This window comes from Culex pipiens, chromosome 2, assembly GCF_016801865.2.
Source record: "Culex pipiens pallens isolate TS chromosome 2, TS_CPP_V2, whole genome shotgun sequence".
NCBI lineage: Eukaryota > Metazoa > Arthropoda > Insecta > Diptera > Culicidae > Culex > Culex pipiens.
In genome coordinates this window covers 1,182,809-1,203,027 of record NC_068938.1, presented here as the reverse complement: position 1 = coordinate 1,203,027, position 20,219 = coordinate 1,182,809, and the positions used below count along the sequence as shown (strand labels likewise).

Genomic DNA, 20,219 nt, shown 5'->3' with positions numbered 1-20,219 from the left:
GCAAGTCCGTCCCATTTGTAATTCCGTCAATTTTGAGTTTACGATGCAGTTTGGTTTGAAATTATGTGAACTATCGGACACACCAATAAAATCTAGTGGTAGTCAGAAAACGGAATAAAATCATTTTTTCGTGAAATTTTAACACGTAGGCGGGCGGGACAGATTTGCCTTTTCTTGGCTAGCTGTTTTTACATATGGGACGGACTCGATTCGAGCGGCAGCAGCAAAAAATTGTGTAAATTTGGAAGGTGTAAAATTGGTAGGTTTAATGTTACATCTTTTATGATGTAATATTACTTCAATTTAGACTGAAAAAGTGGCATTACAACGAAAGTGGTAAATATACACATTTTTGGAGGAAAAATTACACCTTTTTCTGTCAGTAGACTTACCTTGATTTTGGTAAGGTAACTTTATCGGATTAGGCTAGAAGGGAAATAGAGTAAATTTTTCGGATGTGTTCTTTTGTTCTTACTTCTCTCTAAAAAAATTTCCTCTCCCCGTCACAATCCACCCACCATTCAAACGTGTTTCTTTCAGGTTAATTGTCATCATGCATTTTATTAAACTTTTCGGTTATTCATATTTGTGTTGTTAGCTTGAATATTACATCAAATACAGAGTGATATATAGATATATATTGTTAATAAATGTGATATAAAGTATATAGTTTTGACGTATTTCTTTCACAATTTGACGAATCTGGACGCGCGCGCTCAGCACAGGGGAGGGACAATTTCTTTAAACAATTTAAAAGCTGACCGTGTTAAAAAAGACGATTTTTTCTTAATTCTCTCATCCGTTCACAGAGTTGTCAAGTACTTTTTTTTAAACAAAGACGACGACAACGACAATGTGTTTTGTGTTGTGTTTTGTGGTGTGTGTGCTTAAAAAATAACAGTTAGGGCTTTGTAAAAAAAAAGATCTTTTCGGATGTGGCGCGAATCACCCGGAGGAAACGTGTGGGTGGACTGATTCCATGAAAGGAATCATCATAACTGAAAAAGTCAGTTCTCTACTAGAGCTCACAGGGTGTAATTGCAGACTGTCAAGTTTCACAAATTGGCCAATGTTTGATAGATCCAAACAGATCCAGATCGACCAGTCTGTTTCCACCGGACAGTCTGCAGGTCCTATCGAATACGTCAAAAGCTTAAACCTTACATCGAACGAACCCTCGAGCGGTGCTTACAGGAAGAACAGCTTCTTCTCGAGCAGATTGCTCGGCGCCTGGTGCAGGAACTGCGCCACCAGGAAGGACAGCTTGTGCGCGTACTGGCACACGGCCGGGACGCGCGTCGTTCCGGACCAGTTGTAGTACAGGTGGCACTGCTTGTACGACAGCATCTGCAGGTGGTCGATGCGCAGGCCGGACGTGTCGTAGATGACGTTGTAGGCGGTCGGCGAGACGGTTCCCTGCCGCACGGACTGCGACACCAGGTAGAAATCGGTTCTGGAATGATGAAAGGGTTTAGTATCTATTGTGGGAGATTTAAAGAGATTTCAGAGTCTTACCTTTCCGGCAGCGTGACCATGTCATCGACCACGGTACCCGGTTTCGGATTTTGCCGGTGATCGAAGAAGCGCGTGTTGATGCGCTTGTTCACGATGAAGAACGTCAGCAGGACGTCCTGGTCGATGCCGGCCGATTTGTAGATCTGGTTGAGCTTGTCCACGATGGATTTGACCTCGTGCTCGTAAATGTAGTGCAGCTGACCCTCGCCCACGCCATCACGGTAGAAGATGATACGCTTGGGCAGCTCACCAAACTCTTTACGGTACTCGTTGAGTGCCTTGACGGTGTTGATCGGGAGGTAGTTGGAAATTTCCTCACCGTGCGTGTGCTGACTCACGGTCGAGAAGAACTTGGGCGTGCCCTTGTTGTCGTGATCAAGCGTGGCGACCATCGCTCCAAACGACTTGGACTTGTCCTTGGCGTCGTGACACACGTCGAAACCAATGGTCATGAGACCGTTCAACGGGATCTTGACCTTCCACGGAACTCCGCCCAGCTTGCAGTTCATCTGGATGACGACCTTCGTGGCCACACTCATCAACGTACGCACGTTACCTCCCTTCGGCGTGATCGTCTTCTGGACCATAACCTGCGTTGGAATGGCGCGATCGACGCAACACTTCTTCTTGATCGCCGTGTATCGATCCGCTTTGTTGTTCGTCACCACGCACATGATCAGCTGCGGGTCCTTGTTCAGAATGTTGTCCAGGGTGCGCACGTACGTGCCCGGGTTGTCGTCCGGAATGGTCACAATCTCGCAGTTGCTAATCTCGAAGCGCATTCCGCGGGCCGCCTGGATCATGCAGCCGAGGAAATCGTTGGCCTCGCGGGTCGCCCGATTTGGTACGATCAAGTACCAACGGTTCAACCGCACCGTCGCAAACATAGGATTGTTACGGAAGTGGGCCGTCCAATCGGCCTGCTCGCCGGCCTGAACGCCGCTGTATGAAGGAAAGGGAAAATAGTCAGTCACTTTGATAATTGTAGGCGATCGTTTTCAGTAGATCGACGATCATATTATTGAGATTGAAGATCAAAAAATAAGTAAAATATAAAAAAAAAACAAACTCGCAAACAGACAAACTTTCTAACAGTTTGCCTGCTTTGGTTGCAGAAACGTCAGCCTGCTTTGTTTGAGAGTTTGGCAAACTGTCAAACACAAAAAAGTGCGAGTTTGTTTTCCATAGTCTAATACCTCCTTAAAATGTTGTTGAATATATTTTTTAATTCATGAAAACATGATTTTTTACATTGCCGGATTTACATTTTCAATTTTGAAAATTTTGGAGTTTGAACATATAGTTTTCAAAAATTCTAAAAATCTGCAATAATATTTTTTTATGTTTAGACCTTGGTTTATACTTATATTTCTTTAACAAATTTGTTTATTAAGGTTTACTTTTAAGGTTTTTATAGAAAAAAGTCGTAATATTTACATATTTTCTAAATTTACTATGTTTAAAATAATATTTTTTTGGACATTAAAATGTTATAAAATTTTAGATAAATATTGTTGTTTTGGAATTCAGACCATTGATTTTTTTTTCAAATATACGAAATCACAATTTCTGTTATTCAATTCTAAAGTTTAATCATTTACTAATTTAAGAAGCTTGTTCAGAATTCCGAATATTTTTGTTTTTCTTAGTTCCCAGTTATTTTCCAAACATTTTTTATTGATCTTTATTTTTTTTAACTTGTTCTATAAAAGTGTATAATTTCTGAAAAAAAATTCTATTTATTTTTTTTAAATTGAAATTTTAATCAAGTTATAAATTTAATGTTTAAAAATTTATGTTTTATTCATTTAATAAACTTGTTATATTTTAACTTTATTTTTTTCAGAAAAAAATTCTCTAGATTTTCAAAAGCTTGTTTATAATTCCGAATTTTAAGCTTAATTTTTTTTTATTTTTGCTAATTTTTTATTATTTTTTTTCAATAATTAAGTTTTTTTTATTTTTGAATTGATGAGTACAATTTGAACTATTTAAATTTATAAAGTTTTCAATCAAATTCAAAATTGCTTTTTTTAAAAATTAACCTTTTTAATTTAATTGCGTAATACCTATTTGGATTTGGAAATTTTTAATCAAAGATGGCCAAAATTACGCCTGTAATAAAAAAATATTAGGAAAATGCATTTGCTAATGTAACAGTGTACTCAAAATTTACTTAACCCTGAAAGGCCTGATGGGTCACATCATATATGACCAAAAAATAAAAATTTCCAAAACTAGCATATAAAAAAATATTTAAAAAAGAATCAGACCTGATTTTTTTAAAGAATTCCACATTTTTAATTTTTTTTTATATATTTTTAGATTAAATTTATAAAACTTTGAATGATTGAGTTCATTGAATTAAAAAAAAAACACGAAATTTAAATTGTTTTAAATTTGTCTTATTTTGTGATCTATTTTTTTAGTTCAGAATTTCAAAAAATCTGAAGTGTGAAGTGTGGTTGTTTTTTTTTAAGTTTTTCGATACTAATATTTTTGGGGTTTTGAATTTAAAAAATTCCGTCTTCATTTATTTTTATTTGAATTTAAATAATATTTTATAGATTTTGAAATTTTGTTGGTGGAACACATTTTCAATTCTGAATTATATAAATTTGAGTTTTTTTAATTTAAAGTTGCAGAAAACGTAAATTTATGCATGTTCAAACTTTTAGATTATTAAGGAAACCACCTCTCTAAAATTAAATTATTTGAGTTTTTTTTATTTCAAGGTTAAATTTAATTTGAAAAATATTTTAAGTTGTATTTATTTGAATGACTGATCTCTTTAGTTTTAAAGGCATATTCTTTTTCAAAATGCAAAAAAAAAAAATTTGATTTCTTAAATAATGATTTTTCAGGTTAGATTTTTGCAATAGTAAGTGAATTTTTAAACATATTTTTGACAGATAACTTCGTCTTAGAACTCTATATGGCGTAGTTATCCAAAATTTTGCGAAATGAAATGAAACGCCTGGAGATGAAACACCCTTTCCCATCTCGGGATATGCTATTCAAGTATCTAAAGTTTTTCGCCATGATGATTCTCCTTGTAGCTATAACACTGTACCGTTTTTTTAATTTTAAATTTTCCGGCGATTTAGAATTTTATATAACTTTAGAGAAGTCGTACTCACTTTGCCGTGGTCGAGAAGAAGATCATCTCCTGGGGCAGCAGCCGTCCGGGAACCTCCACCAGACGACGGTCCAGTTCCATCTGCCAGGTCTTGAACACCTCCATGCTCTCGGGGGACGTTTGCAGGCGCTTGTTGAACGTTTCCAACCGCTCGATACGACGATCCGGGTTGAGACGGGTGTGGTCCGCCATCGCCCTCATCATTCTGGTGGGAGGAGATTTTTGAAGGGTTAAGATCATTTGAAGAGGATTCGTGATGGTGGGGAAATTACCTGAAATCCGATCGCATCTGATCGGTCAAACCGGTCATCTGGCAAAGTTCCGGCACGAGGGCCATCAGCTCGCTACCTCCGGCGCGCAGATCGCGTTTCTTGGCACGGGACAGCAACATGGGCTGGTGCGGATCTCGGATGCGAATGTTGTACTTTTGCTTGTAGTACTCCACGAAGGACGTCTTGCCGGCCTTGGTGTCGAAGGTGCTCTCCGGGGTGGTGTCGAAGGTGACGTCGTTGATGGTGTAGGTTTTGTTGTTGTACCCGGTCAGGACGACCACGCCGAGTACGGCCCGCTTGAACGAGTCCTTGTAGTTGCGATCGTGCTTCTGGCAATCGCGAAGGATGTCGTAACAGGTCTGCATTCGCATCGTTTTGTGGGCAATTTCGCAACACACGAGAATGTCCCGCTCGTGCTGACGGATACTGGTAATGTAACCTGGCCACAGCTCAATCTGGTACTCACGGATGGCGATCTTGGCCGCAGCGTCGAACAGATTACGTCCGACCAGCTGCAGGTTCAGACCGGCCATCGCACGACGCAGAATCAAATTCAACACTTGAATACCGGTCTCGTTGGTCATGTCGACCGATCCGGTGTGGATGATTCTCAGCTGGTAAACATCGCCGGTACGCTCGTGACGGGACTGCAGGGTTAGCTGGTCACTACGCAGCTTGTTGACCATAAACAGCTGGGTGCCATCAAACAGGAAACCTCCGAAGATTTTCTTGTGCTCGTTGATCAAACCCTGCATCAACCGGGAACTCGCGCATTGAGGTGAAAAGTCCACTCGGTACTGGTACAGCGTCCACTCGATGTGTTTCAACAGCTTGAAGTAATTACTGTGTAATTGGAGCGCCTGTCCGGTTGTTCCATGCTTGGACGGGGCATCCGCTCCACGGGTTCGTAATGTGTCGCCATATGTACGACGACGTCCTCGACGGCCACCTCGCTCATCGCGACCTCCACCACCTTCCCGACGGCCACCGCCGCCTCCTCCCCGTTCCCGGTCACGATCTCCGCCGCCATTTCCGTTGCCACGACTCTGGGAGTGTTCCCGACTTCCCCGTCCTTCGCCACGGTCACGACCCTCACTGCTATAAGCCGGACGAGACTATCGGAAGAAAAGTCCTTTAATTCAAGCCATTCTCTAGTACGAACTTCAAAAATACTCACATGCCCACTGGAACTGCCACGTCCCTCGTGACTATCGGTGTATCCACGCGCCCTCGGGCGATCCCGATCGTGCTCACGGTCAGACATTTTCTGTAACAAAAAGTTTCTAACTTCAAATTCAACGATCATTCCAAATTGAAAAACACGCCGGCTGCGCGCAACAAAACAATAAACAAACAAAATAGCAGGCTTGGCGTTTTTAACGCGCAAACTTCTTTTCTGTCGTCGTCGTCGTCAGGTCACACTTTCCGACAGGCCCACAGCCATCTTGCCTCCTCCTCTCTCCTCTCTCACACACACACACTCAACAGAAAAACCGTAATGGCTGTGCGCCGCACGCCGGTGTTCAGCGCCGCGTCTTTTCCAAGTCACTTTTCCCCGCAAGAAAACATCCCCCGGGGTTAAACTCCAGCACCCGCGGATGGCCACTCACCTGGACAAACGATTAACACTAGTTTCGGACGTTTCACAAACGAATCTGCGCGATTTTTGCTCGTTTTTCCAAACTGCGTTTTCTGAAATGTGGTCGCAGCAAGCTGGTCGGAAATTTACAGGACGCACGAAACGTCCGCTCCGACTGAGTGCAGTGACGAGAATGAATGAGCGAGGAGCAGCAGGCGTCGACGGGTTTTGTCGGTGTTGGTAGGTAGAGGGGCAGAAATGGCGGTAGATTCGGGGGAAAATTCGGGGTAGGGAAAAGTTTGTCAAGCGAGGACTAGTGTGATTGGAAATAGGTAGCAGAGTGGAAACGAAATTTTGTAACATTTAAATATTACATGAAATGCAAAAAAACAACTTTATGATATCATAAATCAGGTAGAAGCCGCCCCTAATTTCCGGCTAACGATACATTTTAGTTTTATTTGACATTTGGTTAAAATTAAGGGAGACTTTTCTCCAAGTTGGCACAAACATCGTTGACTTTACATGATCCGCTGTCGTTGGTGTTTAAAGAGGTAAGCATGAGTCAGAATATGAACACTACTGTTGAAGTTCTGTTGAAGACGTTGGAGAATTTCGGAATGCACGAAGATCGGCGAATTTTTTAATTAAAAAAAAAACAGAACCTAAAGAGCTTAACGAAGACCGAAAGTGAGTAACGCCAAGCGGATCTAACTTTATTGTTTGAGTAGAGTTTATCATATAATAACTTAGCTTGCTTTGATAAAGTTGGGACAGCATTCACCCAGTGAAGTCTGTACTTGAAGTCATTTTATTTTATTTATTTTTTTTGTGAGAATGACTAATAAACTTACTAGTGTCATACTGTAATTGCATACTAACCGGGCGTACATAGATTTTATGGCAAAGCTTGTAAGCTTTTAAAGTGTCTCTGCTGTAACGAGTCTCACCAACTGCATAGATTTAGGCAAATTGTGATATTTAACAAAAAATCAGTCAACGTGATAATTCTAATAGTTTTTATTTTGCTACAAATTTGATTGGGGGAAAAATAAAACAAATAATAGCTTCCAATTGACTTGATGAACTTTTCACTACTCTACTAGTACTTCAATGCGGGTTTTTGTGGTCGACATCTCCACAGTAAAACAAAATTTTTGAAGAAACATCAAAAGAATAAAAAAAATGCAACATTTCGGGACATAAGTTTACTTTCAACGTCTTCTGGTTTCTACAAACATTCCGTTTTACAGTTTGGGTAGTCATTCGGCGGCGCACACGGCCATCGCTTCCTCCTTTTCCTCGAGCAGTTCGGCGGCGGTCGCGTCCAGCTTGCCACGGGCAAAGTCGTCCACTGCCAGACCCTGCTTGATGGTCCACTTGCCGTCCTTGATCTGCACCGGGAACGAAAAGACAATGTCCTTGGGCGTTCCGTAGCTTCCGTCCGAGACGACGCCCATCGAGACGAACTCGCCGTCCTTGGTTCCGGCGAACCAGTCGCGCATGTGGTCACTGGCCGCCTTGGCCGCGGACATGGCCGAAGACATCTTGCGTGCGTTGATGACAGCGGCGCCACGCTTCTGGACCGTCTCGACAAACTCCGCGTTCAAGTAGTCATTGTTGGCGATCGCCTCGACCACGCTCTTGCCATCGACGGTGGCGTTCTTCGCGTCCGGATATTGCGTCGACGAGTGGTTTCCCCAAATGATGACGTTTCGGACACGGTCGATTCCCACGCTGAGGCGCGCCGCCAGCTGAGCCTGGGCACGGTTCTGGTCGAGCCGGGTCATCGCGGTGAAGTTCTCCTTCGGAATGGACGGAGCGTAGTGCGAGCAGATCAGCGCGTTCGTGTTGGCCGGATTGCCGACGACCAGCACTTTGACGTCCTTCTTGGCGACGTTGTTGAGCGCCTCACCCTGAACCTTGAAGATCTTCACGTTGGCCGACAGGAGATCCTTGCGTTCCATGCCCTGCTTCCGGGGCATCGCTCCAACGAGGAAGGCCGCACTCACGTCCTTGAAGCCCACGGCGGGGTCGGCCGTCGGGACCACGCCGGCCAGCAGCGGAAGGGCACAATCGGCCAGCTCCATGACGACTCCCTCGAGCACTCCCATCATCGGCGGAATGTCCAGCAGGTGCAGGATCAGCTTCTGGTTCGGTCCAAAGACATCGCCCTTGGCAATCATGTACAGCAGCGAGTAGGCAATCTGGCCGGCGGCACCGGTGACCACGACGCGGATTGGTTCAGACTGTGGCGAGAGGAAGATAACATTAATCTCACTGGATTTGAGACTCACATGTTTTGCAATAAATGTGCCTGATGCAACGCAACGAAGAAGAATAACAGAATTGAACAACCGCACGTAATTGTTTGGGCTTGCATGCGGTGCCGTGTGACTTTCTGCAGTAAGACGAGCTTGAACAATTACTCAAGCAATTAGAGGGACTACTTAAAAGCATCAGGAGTCCAAAGTTTAGTTTAAATTTTACAAAAATATTATAAAAATTCTAAAAATTACTTCGATTGAAAAAAAAAAAACGAAAGAAACTTTAGGACACGATTACAGGAGCGTTTGGTACGGTATGTCCACGCATCCTTCCTTCCCTGTAGATTTTGTGAAATGTGATCCGTTCTCAAAATCCTCTCTGCGGTAAACACAACGCAGTAGGGCTGGCCGCGTTAATTTTTGTAATAAAGTTTGTAATAAAGTTTGAACATACAAAAATTTACGTTTTCTGCAACTTTAAATTAAAAAAACTCAATTCTCAAATTTATATAATTCAGAATTGAAAATGTGTTCCACCAACAAAATTTCAAAATCTATAACATATTATTTAAATTCAAATAAAAATGAATGAAGACGGCATTTTTTAAATTCAAAACCCCAAAAATATTAGTATCGAAAAACTTAAAAAAAAAACTAACATCCCACACTTCAGATTTTTTGAAATTCTGAACTAAAAAAATAGATCACAAAATAAGACAAATTTAAAACAATTCAAATTTCGTGTTTTTTTTAATTCAATAAACTCAATCATTCAATCAATCAATCAATCAATCAATCAATCAATAAATTTCTAGGTGCATTTATTCTTACCACAATAAATGCAATAGTTTTTCTAAGGTTTTCAGATCATTTCACTAAGGTGGCTCATTCTACCCCCATACCCTCATTTTCTTAGTCATCTTAATGAAATAATTCTTTGGAACTAAGTATTTTTTTAAATACATTACAAAAATTTAATAGTAGGGTTTAGGTTCCAATATCGCACAACATTCTTTGCTCAGCTCGCATCAGCTTCTACTGGTATGTTTTGAAGGGTTCTTATCCCTACGAATGTAGAGCAAAACATGTAAAGGATGTAAAAAATCAATACTGGTGGATACAGAGCAGAAAAGAAAACAAGATTTTAAGAACCACTGTTCCATTTCATAACATAGCGCTGAGAGATTCAGTCAGATTCATAACAATACAGAGAAGTTTTGCCCCCTGTTCATAAGCTAGAGTGAGGTGTTGGTATATATACCAAGTAGGCGCTGAACCAGCAGAATGAATGAACTAAACGTTGGTGGGTTTTGTGGGGATAAGCTAAGCAAGCGGAGAGCGGAAAACGCAAAAAGTCGTCTCCGTCATCCGTCGTTGGAACACACGACCGGGAGCGCCGCGCTGTAAGAGAGGGCAGAGAAAGGTCACCACAATGTGATGTTACATAAAAACCCGGTGCGGCGATAATTTCATACTTTTTTTGTTTCGCCGAGCTCCGGAAGATTTTCGGGGAGGCCGCAAACAAGTAAATAAAACGCTGATTAAAACTCGCCTGTCAGCAAAACAATTTTCACTGATTACGGGAAGAAGCTCTTACAAAGGAGAGGTTTAACAAAATTATTATCAGAAGACCCCATTATTGAACCATAATCATGACGAGTGTTTGCTGTCGTGAAGCAAGTCAAGTACGTCGTCAACGACGTCAATCTATTTTTGGGCAGATAACGCCAGCTTCCAAAAGTGAAAAGGAAAAGCCGGTTGTCCTAAAATAAACCAACAAATTTGGCCCTTTTCCAGCTTACTTTTGTGGTACTTTCACCCACAAAAAAACGCAGCAGGCTGACGCTGATCGGAAGTTCCACGTCAAACTCGCTGGTTGGTGCTGACGGTCGTGCTACTTCGATTCATTTTGCAAGCTTTTTTGCACACCTCTCGCGCAATAAGCAGAAAATAAATTCCACTTGAGGACGTTTTGCGATTGCGACGTCATTTTATCGGTCGTGGCCTCGGCACTCTGTGCATTACACTGCAACCGAAATGTTCCGGCCGGCAATCGAGCAGCTGGTCGGTCGGGGAGGAGAGAAAGTTGTTTTTGCGGCGAACTGCGAAAGCTGGTGCTTACCATTGTTGTTTATATGTATCACACACGCACACGGAATCGAGAACAAGAAAAAAAAAGTAAAAAGAAAAATACTTTGCCAAAAATGCCACCAGAAAGGGGAAGAAATGCGAAAAAACACGTCTGATCGCTCGCGGAGCTGAACTGCAACTGAGCAGAGGGCAAAAACGCACGGCAAAAGTGAACGTAAAAGAGAGAGTTTTTGGGTGAATTGCGAGAGTACATTGCAACCCCGGTTGTTTGACACTTTCTAGTTCGTGTTTCGTTGGTTCATTTATGGTAGCAAGAGAACCATTTAGTTGTGTAACGAGTGGAAATTTTAAACATTGCCAACACCTTTCCTATCACAGACGTCTTGTCCTATAGAGCCTAGACGTCTGATAAGAAATGAATTGGAATTGTTCAAACTAGATTTTTGTTCTTCATTTCTGAAGAAATCTTTCTTCTTGACAGATTTTTGGATTTACTCGCCAGTTTTACGATTTCTTGAGTTCGAGTTGTAACGGAGTCTTTATTGTATTGTAAACGTGTTGAACGATGACGGTTGGTGATTTTAGCAAGTTTTCCGGAGATAGTCAGGGCATGCCTTTTCTAGACAGATTTTCGGTTATACTCGCCGGCTTCTTGATTTCGGATTACAACGGGTTCTTTAATGTATTGTAAACGTATAAAACGATGGCCGAAGGTGATATTGACAAATCTTTCTTTTCTTGACAGATTTTCGGATTTACTCGCCGATCAATGGTTATTTGAGTTCGAGTGGTAACGGAATCTTTATTGTATTGTAAATGTATTGAACGAAGGCTGCACCTGTGAATGAGTTTTCAAAGTTTCCAGGAAGTAGTAATTCCACCCACAACATGTCAATTTTGCAATTCTTACCTCAATAAATTTCAGCTTCGCTTCCAATAAGATTCGACACCCCTGACACACACGCATCGCTACTCGAACAAGTCGCCAGGGGGTGTCACTTCCTCCGCATCCTCCAGCTGATTCAGTGAATGAACCATGGTCAACAAGCCATACTATATCACAGAGCAATCAGGCAGTTGACGGAACGGCCAGGGCCCAGTTGGTGGTAGGTTTGCGGTGAAATGAGTCATTTCACTCGGGTTTAGACTTAAGGCACAGAGGCGATCCATGCTCTGTGGACTTCGGGCACCGTCTCGTTCTCCGAAACCATCGGAGAATTGGATGGCTTTTCGGAGTGGATCGGCCTTTTTTTTAAACGTCAGACAAAGCAAAAGCCTACTGCTGCTTGGAGGGGATTTTTTCTCCGACTTAATGCTCGCTGAAAGAGACGTGTTTGAGAAAGAAAATTGAGAATAAGAGAATGGGGTAGCAACGACAAATGAACTCAAGCGATGTAGCGCGGAGAATGAACTTCATGCGACATGATCGGATGAAGCAAGTAAACGCTTCAAATGATTTCAACTTATATTTCAGCGCGTGCAGTAGGCCAAGATGATTCAAATTGACCGTTAAAAAAAATTGGAAGGAGATTTCGGAACAATTACAACACGGTATCGAGTTAACATTTCATTTTTGTGAATTTAAAATTCGCATTTATGCATTTTTTTTAATCATTCATGTAATATTGAAGTTTTTGATAGCAGTACTTTTAGGTTTGTGGTTGTAAATTGTCTATAATATATTTTTTTCTGTTTTAATTTTTTTATTGGTTTTTTTTATTATTCTTTTACCAACATAAACTTTTATTGATAATAGCGTATGTGTTATTGTGAAGTATTTCCAATACATGCCATCATATCGTACGGTCGAAAATTTTCTCAAAATAAACGTGAAATTAATGGGTAGACTAAGCAAAAAAATAAATGATTCTGCCGTTATTTTCGCTAGGCGAGTTTTGACTCTGTCTGCTCTGTACGGTTCGAAAGCTTCTTAGCACTTTTTTGTTGTTGGCTGCCCAAGGTCTTTTTTCTGTTTGCAGCAATGATTTGCGTGTTTTTGTTTTATTTAATATTATTTACAGATAAATCATTACGGGCTACTTAAAACTGTGTTACGTGAGAAGGGGGTGTTGTGTGTGTGTGTCACTTTTTTATTATTTCTCAAACTAATTCTAGGGCATTTTATATTTCATAAACATTTTACTCACAGCAAACTTAAGGTGTGTTGAAAACATGCGTTGGTTATAAGCACGTTTCTTCAAAAATCCAGGTTTTATCATTCTTTAATTTTTTATTTAGTGATTTAAAACTTAAAACCACAACAAATCGAAAACTTTAAGTAATCGTCAACGTGTCATTTTTTCCTTCTTTTTTTTGCAATATATTTCTCAGAGGAGATGATCCTTCTGTGCATTGATTTTTGTTTTAGCTAAAAATATTTAATTTTTTCCAATCATCAATTGTGGATTATGTGTGTAGAATGGGAGGATTTCAATCAATCTAAGTTCAAGAGTTTGAGTGTTCAGCATCGTAATTTTGGTCATCAACATAAAACAAGTGGGACACTTTCTCCTCTCGCTCTCTCTTTCTAATTTATCACGAAGGATTCTCGCTTAATTCAGATGGAATCCCTTCTCCTTGGTCGCGGTGAGCAACCGTTCACGCAGAATTTCCTCGTTCGGGTAGTCCGGCAGCTTCAGGTAGTGGACGCACGTGTTAACCGACGGGTACGAACCCTCGCCAGCGTCCACCTTCCGGACCACGGTCAACCGCGGGTGCAGATTGGCCAGTCCACCCGGGGGCAGGCTGCTGCAGCCGGTCGTAAACTGCAGGAACGCCTTCCGCTCGCTCGCGTTCATTCCGATCAGTACGTTCACGAACCTCAGGAAACCGGGGCTAGAAAATGGTATGAGATGTTTTTAAATAATTTAATAATTAGATAATTTAATAATTTAATAATTTAATAATTTAATAATATAATAATTTAATAATTTAATAATTTAATAATTTAATAATTTAATAATTTAATAATTTAATAATTTAGTAATTTAGTAACTTAATAATTTAATAATTTAATAATTTAATAATTTAATAATTTAATAATTTAATAATTTAATAATTTAATAATTTAATAATTTAATAATTTAATAATTTAATAATTTAATAATTTAATAATTTAATAATTGAATAATTTAATAATTTAATAGTTTAATAATTTAATAACTTAATAATTTAATAATTTAATAATTTAATAATTTAATAATTTAATAATTTAATAATTTAATTATTAATTAAATAAATTAATAACTTCATAATTTAATAACTAAATAATTTAATAATTTGATAAGTTTATAATTTGCAATAATATTTTTTTTACTAAATTAACTGTGAGAAAATTTAATTCAAAATTTTCGAATGTCCCACTACGACCGACTCACCTCTCCTTCGTGTAACCCAGCTTCGGCTCCGTGTAGGTCATAAGGTCCTCCCGGGTCCACTCGGGGTTCTGCTCGCCGCACAGCATCTTCCGGATCTCCTCCGGCGTAAACGCCGCCAGCTTGTTCAGCGGGAATACCTCGCAGAAGCCGCGGTGGAACGCGGCCAGCTGCTTGCCGATGCCCTCCTGCAGGCAGAAGTTGATCGTCAGGTTGCAGTACTCCTCGACGTTGTTGATCGTGACGTCGACTGGAAGTTTTGGGGGGAAAAATTAGAACGTCATCTCAACTTATTACAGGAAGGATCTTACTGTTGGCCCCGTTCGGGATCAAGTCCGCCGACTGGTAACCGTAGTTCTTCGAGCTCGGTAGATAGGTGAAGGTGAGAGCGAGGTCTTCCAGCGCCACGCTGCCCGTTTTGGTGTTGAACTTGAGCTCGCTGATCTGCAGCAGTTTCTCCTCCGAGCTGAGATCGTCGTTCTGTTCGATGTTTTGCTTCTGCTGGACCAGTTCCTGAAGCTCCTTGAGGAATTCGTACCGAATGGGGTCGATTTCGTGGAGGTTCTCCTGCGACAGGATGCCATCGTACCAGCAGCCGTCGTTGGCCAGCTTGTCGACCAGGTCGCGATCACTTTCCTCCGACATGAGCGAAGAAATCATCACGTCATCGGACTTGGACGAAGCTCCGGCGTCCCGCGAGATGGACTTGTTGTGGCACAGCAGCTGCAGGAAACTGTTGGACAGTGGCAAATCGACGAGTCGGCCATCCTGAAGCACCTTGGCCAGAAATACGCCCAGGAACCAGAAGTAACTCGCCACAAAGTCACAAACCTCCGACTCTTGCGGCAACGGGGCTGGGAACAGTCCGGTTGATCGCCTCACGTAATATCCAATCGGTTTGCTACCCTCCCCAAGGTCAATTTCGTCCTCGATCAGCTTCGGTTCGTCGTCACACAGCCACATTCCGAGGTCACTTCGCTGAAGTTCGGCCGCCACAAGAGCGTAAAACTCCAACGTCGGTCCCAGACCGGTTCCTTCCTCACCCTGGAACTCCACCTCCAGCACGGACTTGCGATTGCAGTGATGCTTCATGACCTGCTGGGCCCACTCGAGTAGGTTCTCCCCGCGCGGTACCTTGACACGTTCGTGCTTTAGACGACCCACGCGGAACTCGTGCTGGTCGGCGTGGCGTGGACTTAGGCCGGGAGCGCGTTGCCTCTCCAGGTTGACATCCCGCTGGGACTGCGACCAAACGATACTCCGCGAGGCGCCAAAGGCCGTGCAGTTAAAGTACAGCTAGCGCGTCTCGAACGGAAACAGCAACGAACAGCTCTGGTTAAAGTCCTCGCACCACTTGGGCAGACTTCTGCTTCTGCAGCTTGTTGGTGATCTTCTTACTCATGAACGTGTCCGGGATGAGCACGTTCGAGATGCTTTCGAGGTTCTTGTCGTTGTTGGAGGGTGACGAGGCCAGGCTTTGGTTGATGGAGTTGAGCTGGCCCAGCAGTTGAAGGACGTCCTCCACAGTGCAGTGAGCTGGGGTCGACGGCGTTCCAGGGATTGGAGAGCTGGGGGAAAGCGTTGATCCGCCACTTCGCTGGGAGAACATCGACACTGGAACGGGCGTAGCTCGACCTTCTTCGCCACTGCTAAAGTCCTCGCGGCCACCGGTCAGAGCGGACGCCTCTCGGTACACGATGGTGTACGTCGGCTGCCAAATCTTGCGGAACTTGTCCTGTTTGGTCATGTTGGTTTGCAGAATCAGTTCCTGGACGGCTCGGAAGATGGTCCAATCGGGCTGCGAGAGGGGAATTTCCACGTCGTTGACTCCGTTGATGTTCGGACCTCGCAGCAGCAGTGCCAGCGAGGGTTGTGGCAGCGGAGCGTGTTCCGAATTGCTACTGCTGGGGTGGGCGGTGTTGTCCGTGGAGCTACCCGGTGCCGGGATGTCCAGATCGCTGGTTTGGTTGACGTTGGTTCGACCCGGTCGTGGATCAAACGCCGGGATAAGCGCAGAGAACTGCCTCTTCAGCACAAACTCATCGTCCCAAGACTTGCGCTTGCCAGCCGCGGCCAACCGATTCTCCAACGTTTCTTCGTCCATGAACGACAGCAAGTTCCGCGAAACCATGACCTGAAGCAGCGTATTTCCGACCTCCTCGTACTCGTCCTCATTCTCATCGTCGTCGTTCTCATCCTCCATGTCTTCGTCGTCTTCCAAATCTCCCAGCAACGTCGGAGCGCGACACTGCTCCAAGAAGTCCTCCAACGAAACCTGCTCGCTATCACTGTTCGTCGAAGTCAGGCTCATCGTGAGCGCCGGATTCAGCAACGAAGCCGCGGCCTGGCCGGAACCACTGTTGGCGTTTGCCCCGGTGCCACTCGACGGGTTGTTGTTCGTGTTGGCCGCCGCGTTGTTCGACGAACTCGACAAACTCGGATAGCTTTGGGCGGTGCTGAGCAGACCGCTGTGGAAATTGCTCGAAAGGGCCAACTTTACCAGACTCGTCACCGAGTTGGGTCCCCGCGGGAAGAAGCTCGAGTTGGCCTGGATGTTGGACGTGACGCTGCTGAGCTGGTTGTTGTTGGGTGTGGCGTTGTTCGATGCGTTACCGGAGGATGACGTTCCGACGATACCGGGCGGGGTCGCAACGGAACTTCCCGACGTGCGTCGACGCGCGATCGCCGCAAACGTCTCCAGCAGGCCGGTTGGCGTTTGCGACTCGGACGGGGTGGTACTTTCGTTGCTTGTTAAGTTGGGTACGCTCACGCTCATCGGATTGGCAGCCACGACCGCTGACGGGGAGTCCGGTACGGCTTCCTTCGAAGAACTAGCAGCGACAGTGGGTGACTCCGAGTCGACGACGACAATGTTGTTGCGCAGATTGTTGGCGACGTCGCGATCGTCCGGGGTGGAGGCGGGCTCGTTGAGGACCTTCTTGGTGACGCCACCGGATGATGGGACCACTACGATGTTGTTGCGCAGGTTGTTGGCCACGTCCCGGTCGTCGGCGATTGGCGGGAGGGTGCTGGTGCTGCTGGTACTGGTGCTGGCCACGAAGATTGTGCCTGCTGGCGGGGGTGGGGCGGCAGCTCCGGTGGTTGATGGGGCGGGCGTTGGCAGGGCAATCTTGACCGAGGAAAGCAGGTTCGACTGGGTGAGCAGTTCGGACGAGAGCAGATTGTTGGTGTTGTTCCGTAGCATGTCAACTCCTTCGCGCATCTTGTCCAGAACGTCCAGCTTCGTGGGTAGGTAAGCGGTGATGTTGTTGGCCTTGTTGTTCTCCTCCGAGGAAGAGGACGAAGAACTGGCCGCGAGTTGGGTGCCAAAGTTGCTGACAAACTGGGAACTCGCGCTCGCCGCGCCAATGTTGTTCTTGATGTTGTCCGAGAGGGTCAGATTTTCCGTGATGGTGGCCAGATCGGAGACTAGAGTCGACGTGCTCGTGTTTATTTGGGACAGGTCCGGGATGTTGCCGCGTTCACCGAGCGAGTGTACAATAACGGAGACTTCCTGGTTGTTTAGGTTATTGTTGTTGTTGGCGTTCGGAGTGGACAGATCGTTGGAGCTGCTTCCACCGCTGGTGTTGGCCAGGTCGGACCGAGCACACGAGAGAACGTTCTCGGCGATGACTTCAACGGCCTGCTTCCAGGCAAGGTTGTCTACGGAGGTGGCCTGTTCGGTCGATGCTACCGAAGCGGATTTGTTCTCCGTGGCTTCCGGCAGGCTCGGAGTTGAGCTCGACTTGCGACTGGTGAGCACGTTCAGTGACTTGTCGTAGACCTTCTTGGCGGATGAGACGGTTCCTGCGCCACTCAGCGGGACCATTCCCGAGCCGGAGTTGTTCATGTCGTACGGTGCGGTCAACCCTTCGCTGTTGGCCAGCTTGAGGTCGTACTTTCCTTCCGCGCCCATGCGGTACGAGTTCCGTAGGCCGTGATCCCACTTGACGTCAATCCAACCGTTGTGAATCTCTCCGGTGACGGTTCCCTCGCCTGGGTGGGCTCCATCCTGGTCGTCCCAGTGCCAATCGACACCGCGAATTACACGCGCCCCCTGGGTGATGTACTTAAGCTGAGCCCGGATCTGTCGGCGTTCCTTACGCAGCTTCGCTTCGTTCTCCTTGGCCGCAGCCTTTCCCATGTCCTCACAGACGGACACGACCTTGCCGTAGATCTCGAACCCACTCAGGCTAAGGTAGTGTGTTTGGCCGGAGGCGTTACGTCCGTTTTGGTGGATCCTCACGTGACGGAATCCTTGCTGCTCGTCAGCGGAACATTCCAGTGGCCAAGTGCAGGTGCTGCCGGGTTCCGCCAGACTCTTATCATCCGAGTGCGTCAACATGGTGACCCAGTTGACGCCGTCCTTGGACATTTGGAACATCCAGTTGCGCAGGGCAGATCGGCCGTAGCCGCGTGCATGACGCAGAGTGTACGCCGTCGGGACGATGAACATTCCGAGGTCGATCGCGAACCACGATTTTTTGTTGTCCTTGGTGTGACAATTTACGCTGACGCTGTCTCGGGACAGGATGTCCTCCAGTTTGCCGTACGGAAGTTGCTTACCTTCGCTGCTGGTCACCGTTACTAGGCCGTACTGGGCCGGGTTGACCCACTCCGTTGACTTGCCGTTCGTTCCAACGTAGTAGATGATTCCGTTCTCGTCGAAATCATGCTGATGTTTGAACTGAGCTGCCGGCCCGGATTTGGCCTCCTTGAGCTTCTTCAGATACAGGAACGAGGTCCGTTCCATGTCGTACCACTGCTTGGCCACCATCTTGAGCAAGTACTTGTTCAGTTGACCAACCGTGGCCAGCGGTTCCATCTTGAGGTTTCGTCCCGTCCGGTCAAACAACGTCTGCTCGCAGGCCGCTCGTTCCAACCGGAAGCTTAGTCGCTTCGTCAAAATCTGCAGTCCATAACTTCCCCCTGGCGAGTCGTACATGTAGACCGGCAACTTTTCGATACTCTCCAGCACGGCAACCAACTTCTGGACCAGAATATTCGCCGTATTCTTGCCGTTCTTCGAGTCTCCGTACATGCACTTCTTGAAGATGGAAATTCGCTGCTTCTGGTACTTGTTGGCCTTACTCCTATTCATGCCGAGTTCCCAAAAGTTCCGCGACAACACGGCCACCAGCGCCTGAACCAACCCAGAGCTGTGCATTTCGTACGCCGAGATGACTCCGTCCTCGTTGAGCAGCTGCACCAAATCATTCAACGCATTATGTAGCTTCTCCTGCCAGGTCGAGCTCGTCGGCGAGATTCGCTGCTGCAGCGGCTTCGGCGCGCACTGTTCCTCCAGGGCACTCTCAATCAACCGCACAATCGCGCACAACTTGGCCACCGCACCCCGCGGAACCGCCTGCGCCGCCTTAAAGTACCGATTGTACAAATCCCGCGCAATGTTCTTCACCTGATACTTTTGCGCTTCGGCCTTCGAGCGCATCTTCTTCTTCTTCGTGTTGATCCAGCCGGCGGCAAAGTCCGGCCCCAGCGTCGTCTCCGCCGTAAACGTGTGCTTCGTTCCGCGGTTACTCTCAAAGATGAACCCGGGCAGTTCGTCCTGCAGAATCGTCACCTGGTGACCCTCGGAGTTGTTGATATGTAGCTGGTGTTCCTTCTGACTCTGCAGCACCCAGTTGCCGACGACGATCCGCGACAGGCTGGGCGTGGACAGAATCGGCTGCGAGACGGTGCCCTGCCGGACGGCGCCACGCGCTCGCTGCAACTTCTCCAGGAATTCGCCGCGGTTTTCTGCGAATGAGACAACAATACGTGATCAGAGGGATCCCTACGTTGAACTTCTAGCTTCAGTCCAGAGTTTGTCCAGAGGTTGTGGGTGTAGGTCGTGGAGGTCGTCACACACACACACATATTGAGAGTGAAGGGAAATTCGTGTGTTTGTGGATATTAAAGAGGACAACTTTAAAACACAGCAAATTCGTGTTGGGGTAGGTCTTTTGCATCTTCAAACGACTA

At 45.3% G+C, this 20,219-nt stretch overlaps 3 protein-coding genes across 3 annotated transcripts in view; all 3 read right to left on the bottom strand.

The window, feature by feature from the left end:
• Positions 1 to 530: 530 nt before the first annotated feature.
• LOC120419077 (protein aubergine-like) lies at positions 531 to 6,710 on the bottom strand. Its single transcript, XM_039581662.2, has 6 exons — positions 6,537 to 6,710; positions 6,104 to 6,193; positions 4,927 to 6,041; positions 4,656 to 4,859; positions 1,516 to 2,457; positions 531 to 1,453 (listed from the first exon to the last, which is right to left on the bottom strand). Exons 2-6 carry the CDS (start codon positions 6,188 to 6,190, stop codon positions 1,189 to 1,191), a joined length of 2,613 nt encoding a protein of 870 aa, XP_039437596.1. The 5' UTR covers positions 6,191 to 6,193; positions 6,537 to 6,710; the 3' UTR covers positions 531 to 1,188.
• Positions 6,711 to 7,507: 797 nt separating this feature from the next.
• On the bottom strand, positions 7,508 to 11,056 carry LOC120419078 (malate dehydrogenase, cytoplasmic). Its single transcript, XM_039581663.2, has 2 exons — positions 10,895 to 11,056; positions 7,508 to 8,754 (listed from the first exon to the last, which is right to left on the bottom strand). Exons 1-2 carry the CDS (start codon positions 10,895 to 10,897, stop codon positions 7,768 to 7,770), a joined length of 990 nt encoding a protein of 329 aa, XP_039437597.1. The 5' UTR covers positions 10,898 to 11,056; the 3' UTR covers positions 7,508 to 7,767.
• A 1,366-nt stretch (positions 11,057 to 12,422) lies between these two features.
• LOC120419076 (E3 ubiquitin-protein ligase Ufd4) overlaps positions 12,423 to 20,219 on the bottom strand; it is a 50,069-nt gene continuing 42,272 nt past the window's right edge. The window contains exons 9-11 of the mRNA XM_039581661.2: positions 14,549 to 19,994; positions 14,241 to 14,487; positions 12,423 to 13,698 (exon numbers count right to left, since the gene is read on the bottom strand). Coding sequence (XP_039437595.1) covers positions 15,574 to 19,994 — 4,421 coding nt within the window. The 3' untranslated portion in view covers positions 12,423 to 13,698; positions 14,241 to 14,487; positions 14,549 to 15,573. The remainder of the gene's footprint in view (positions 13,699 to 14,240; positions 14,488 to 14,548; positions 19,995 to 20,219) is intronic.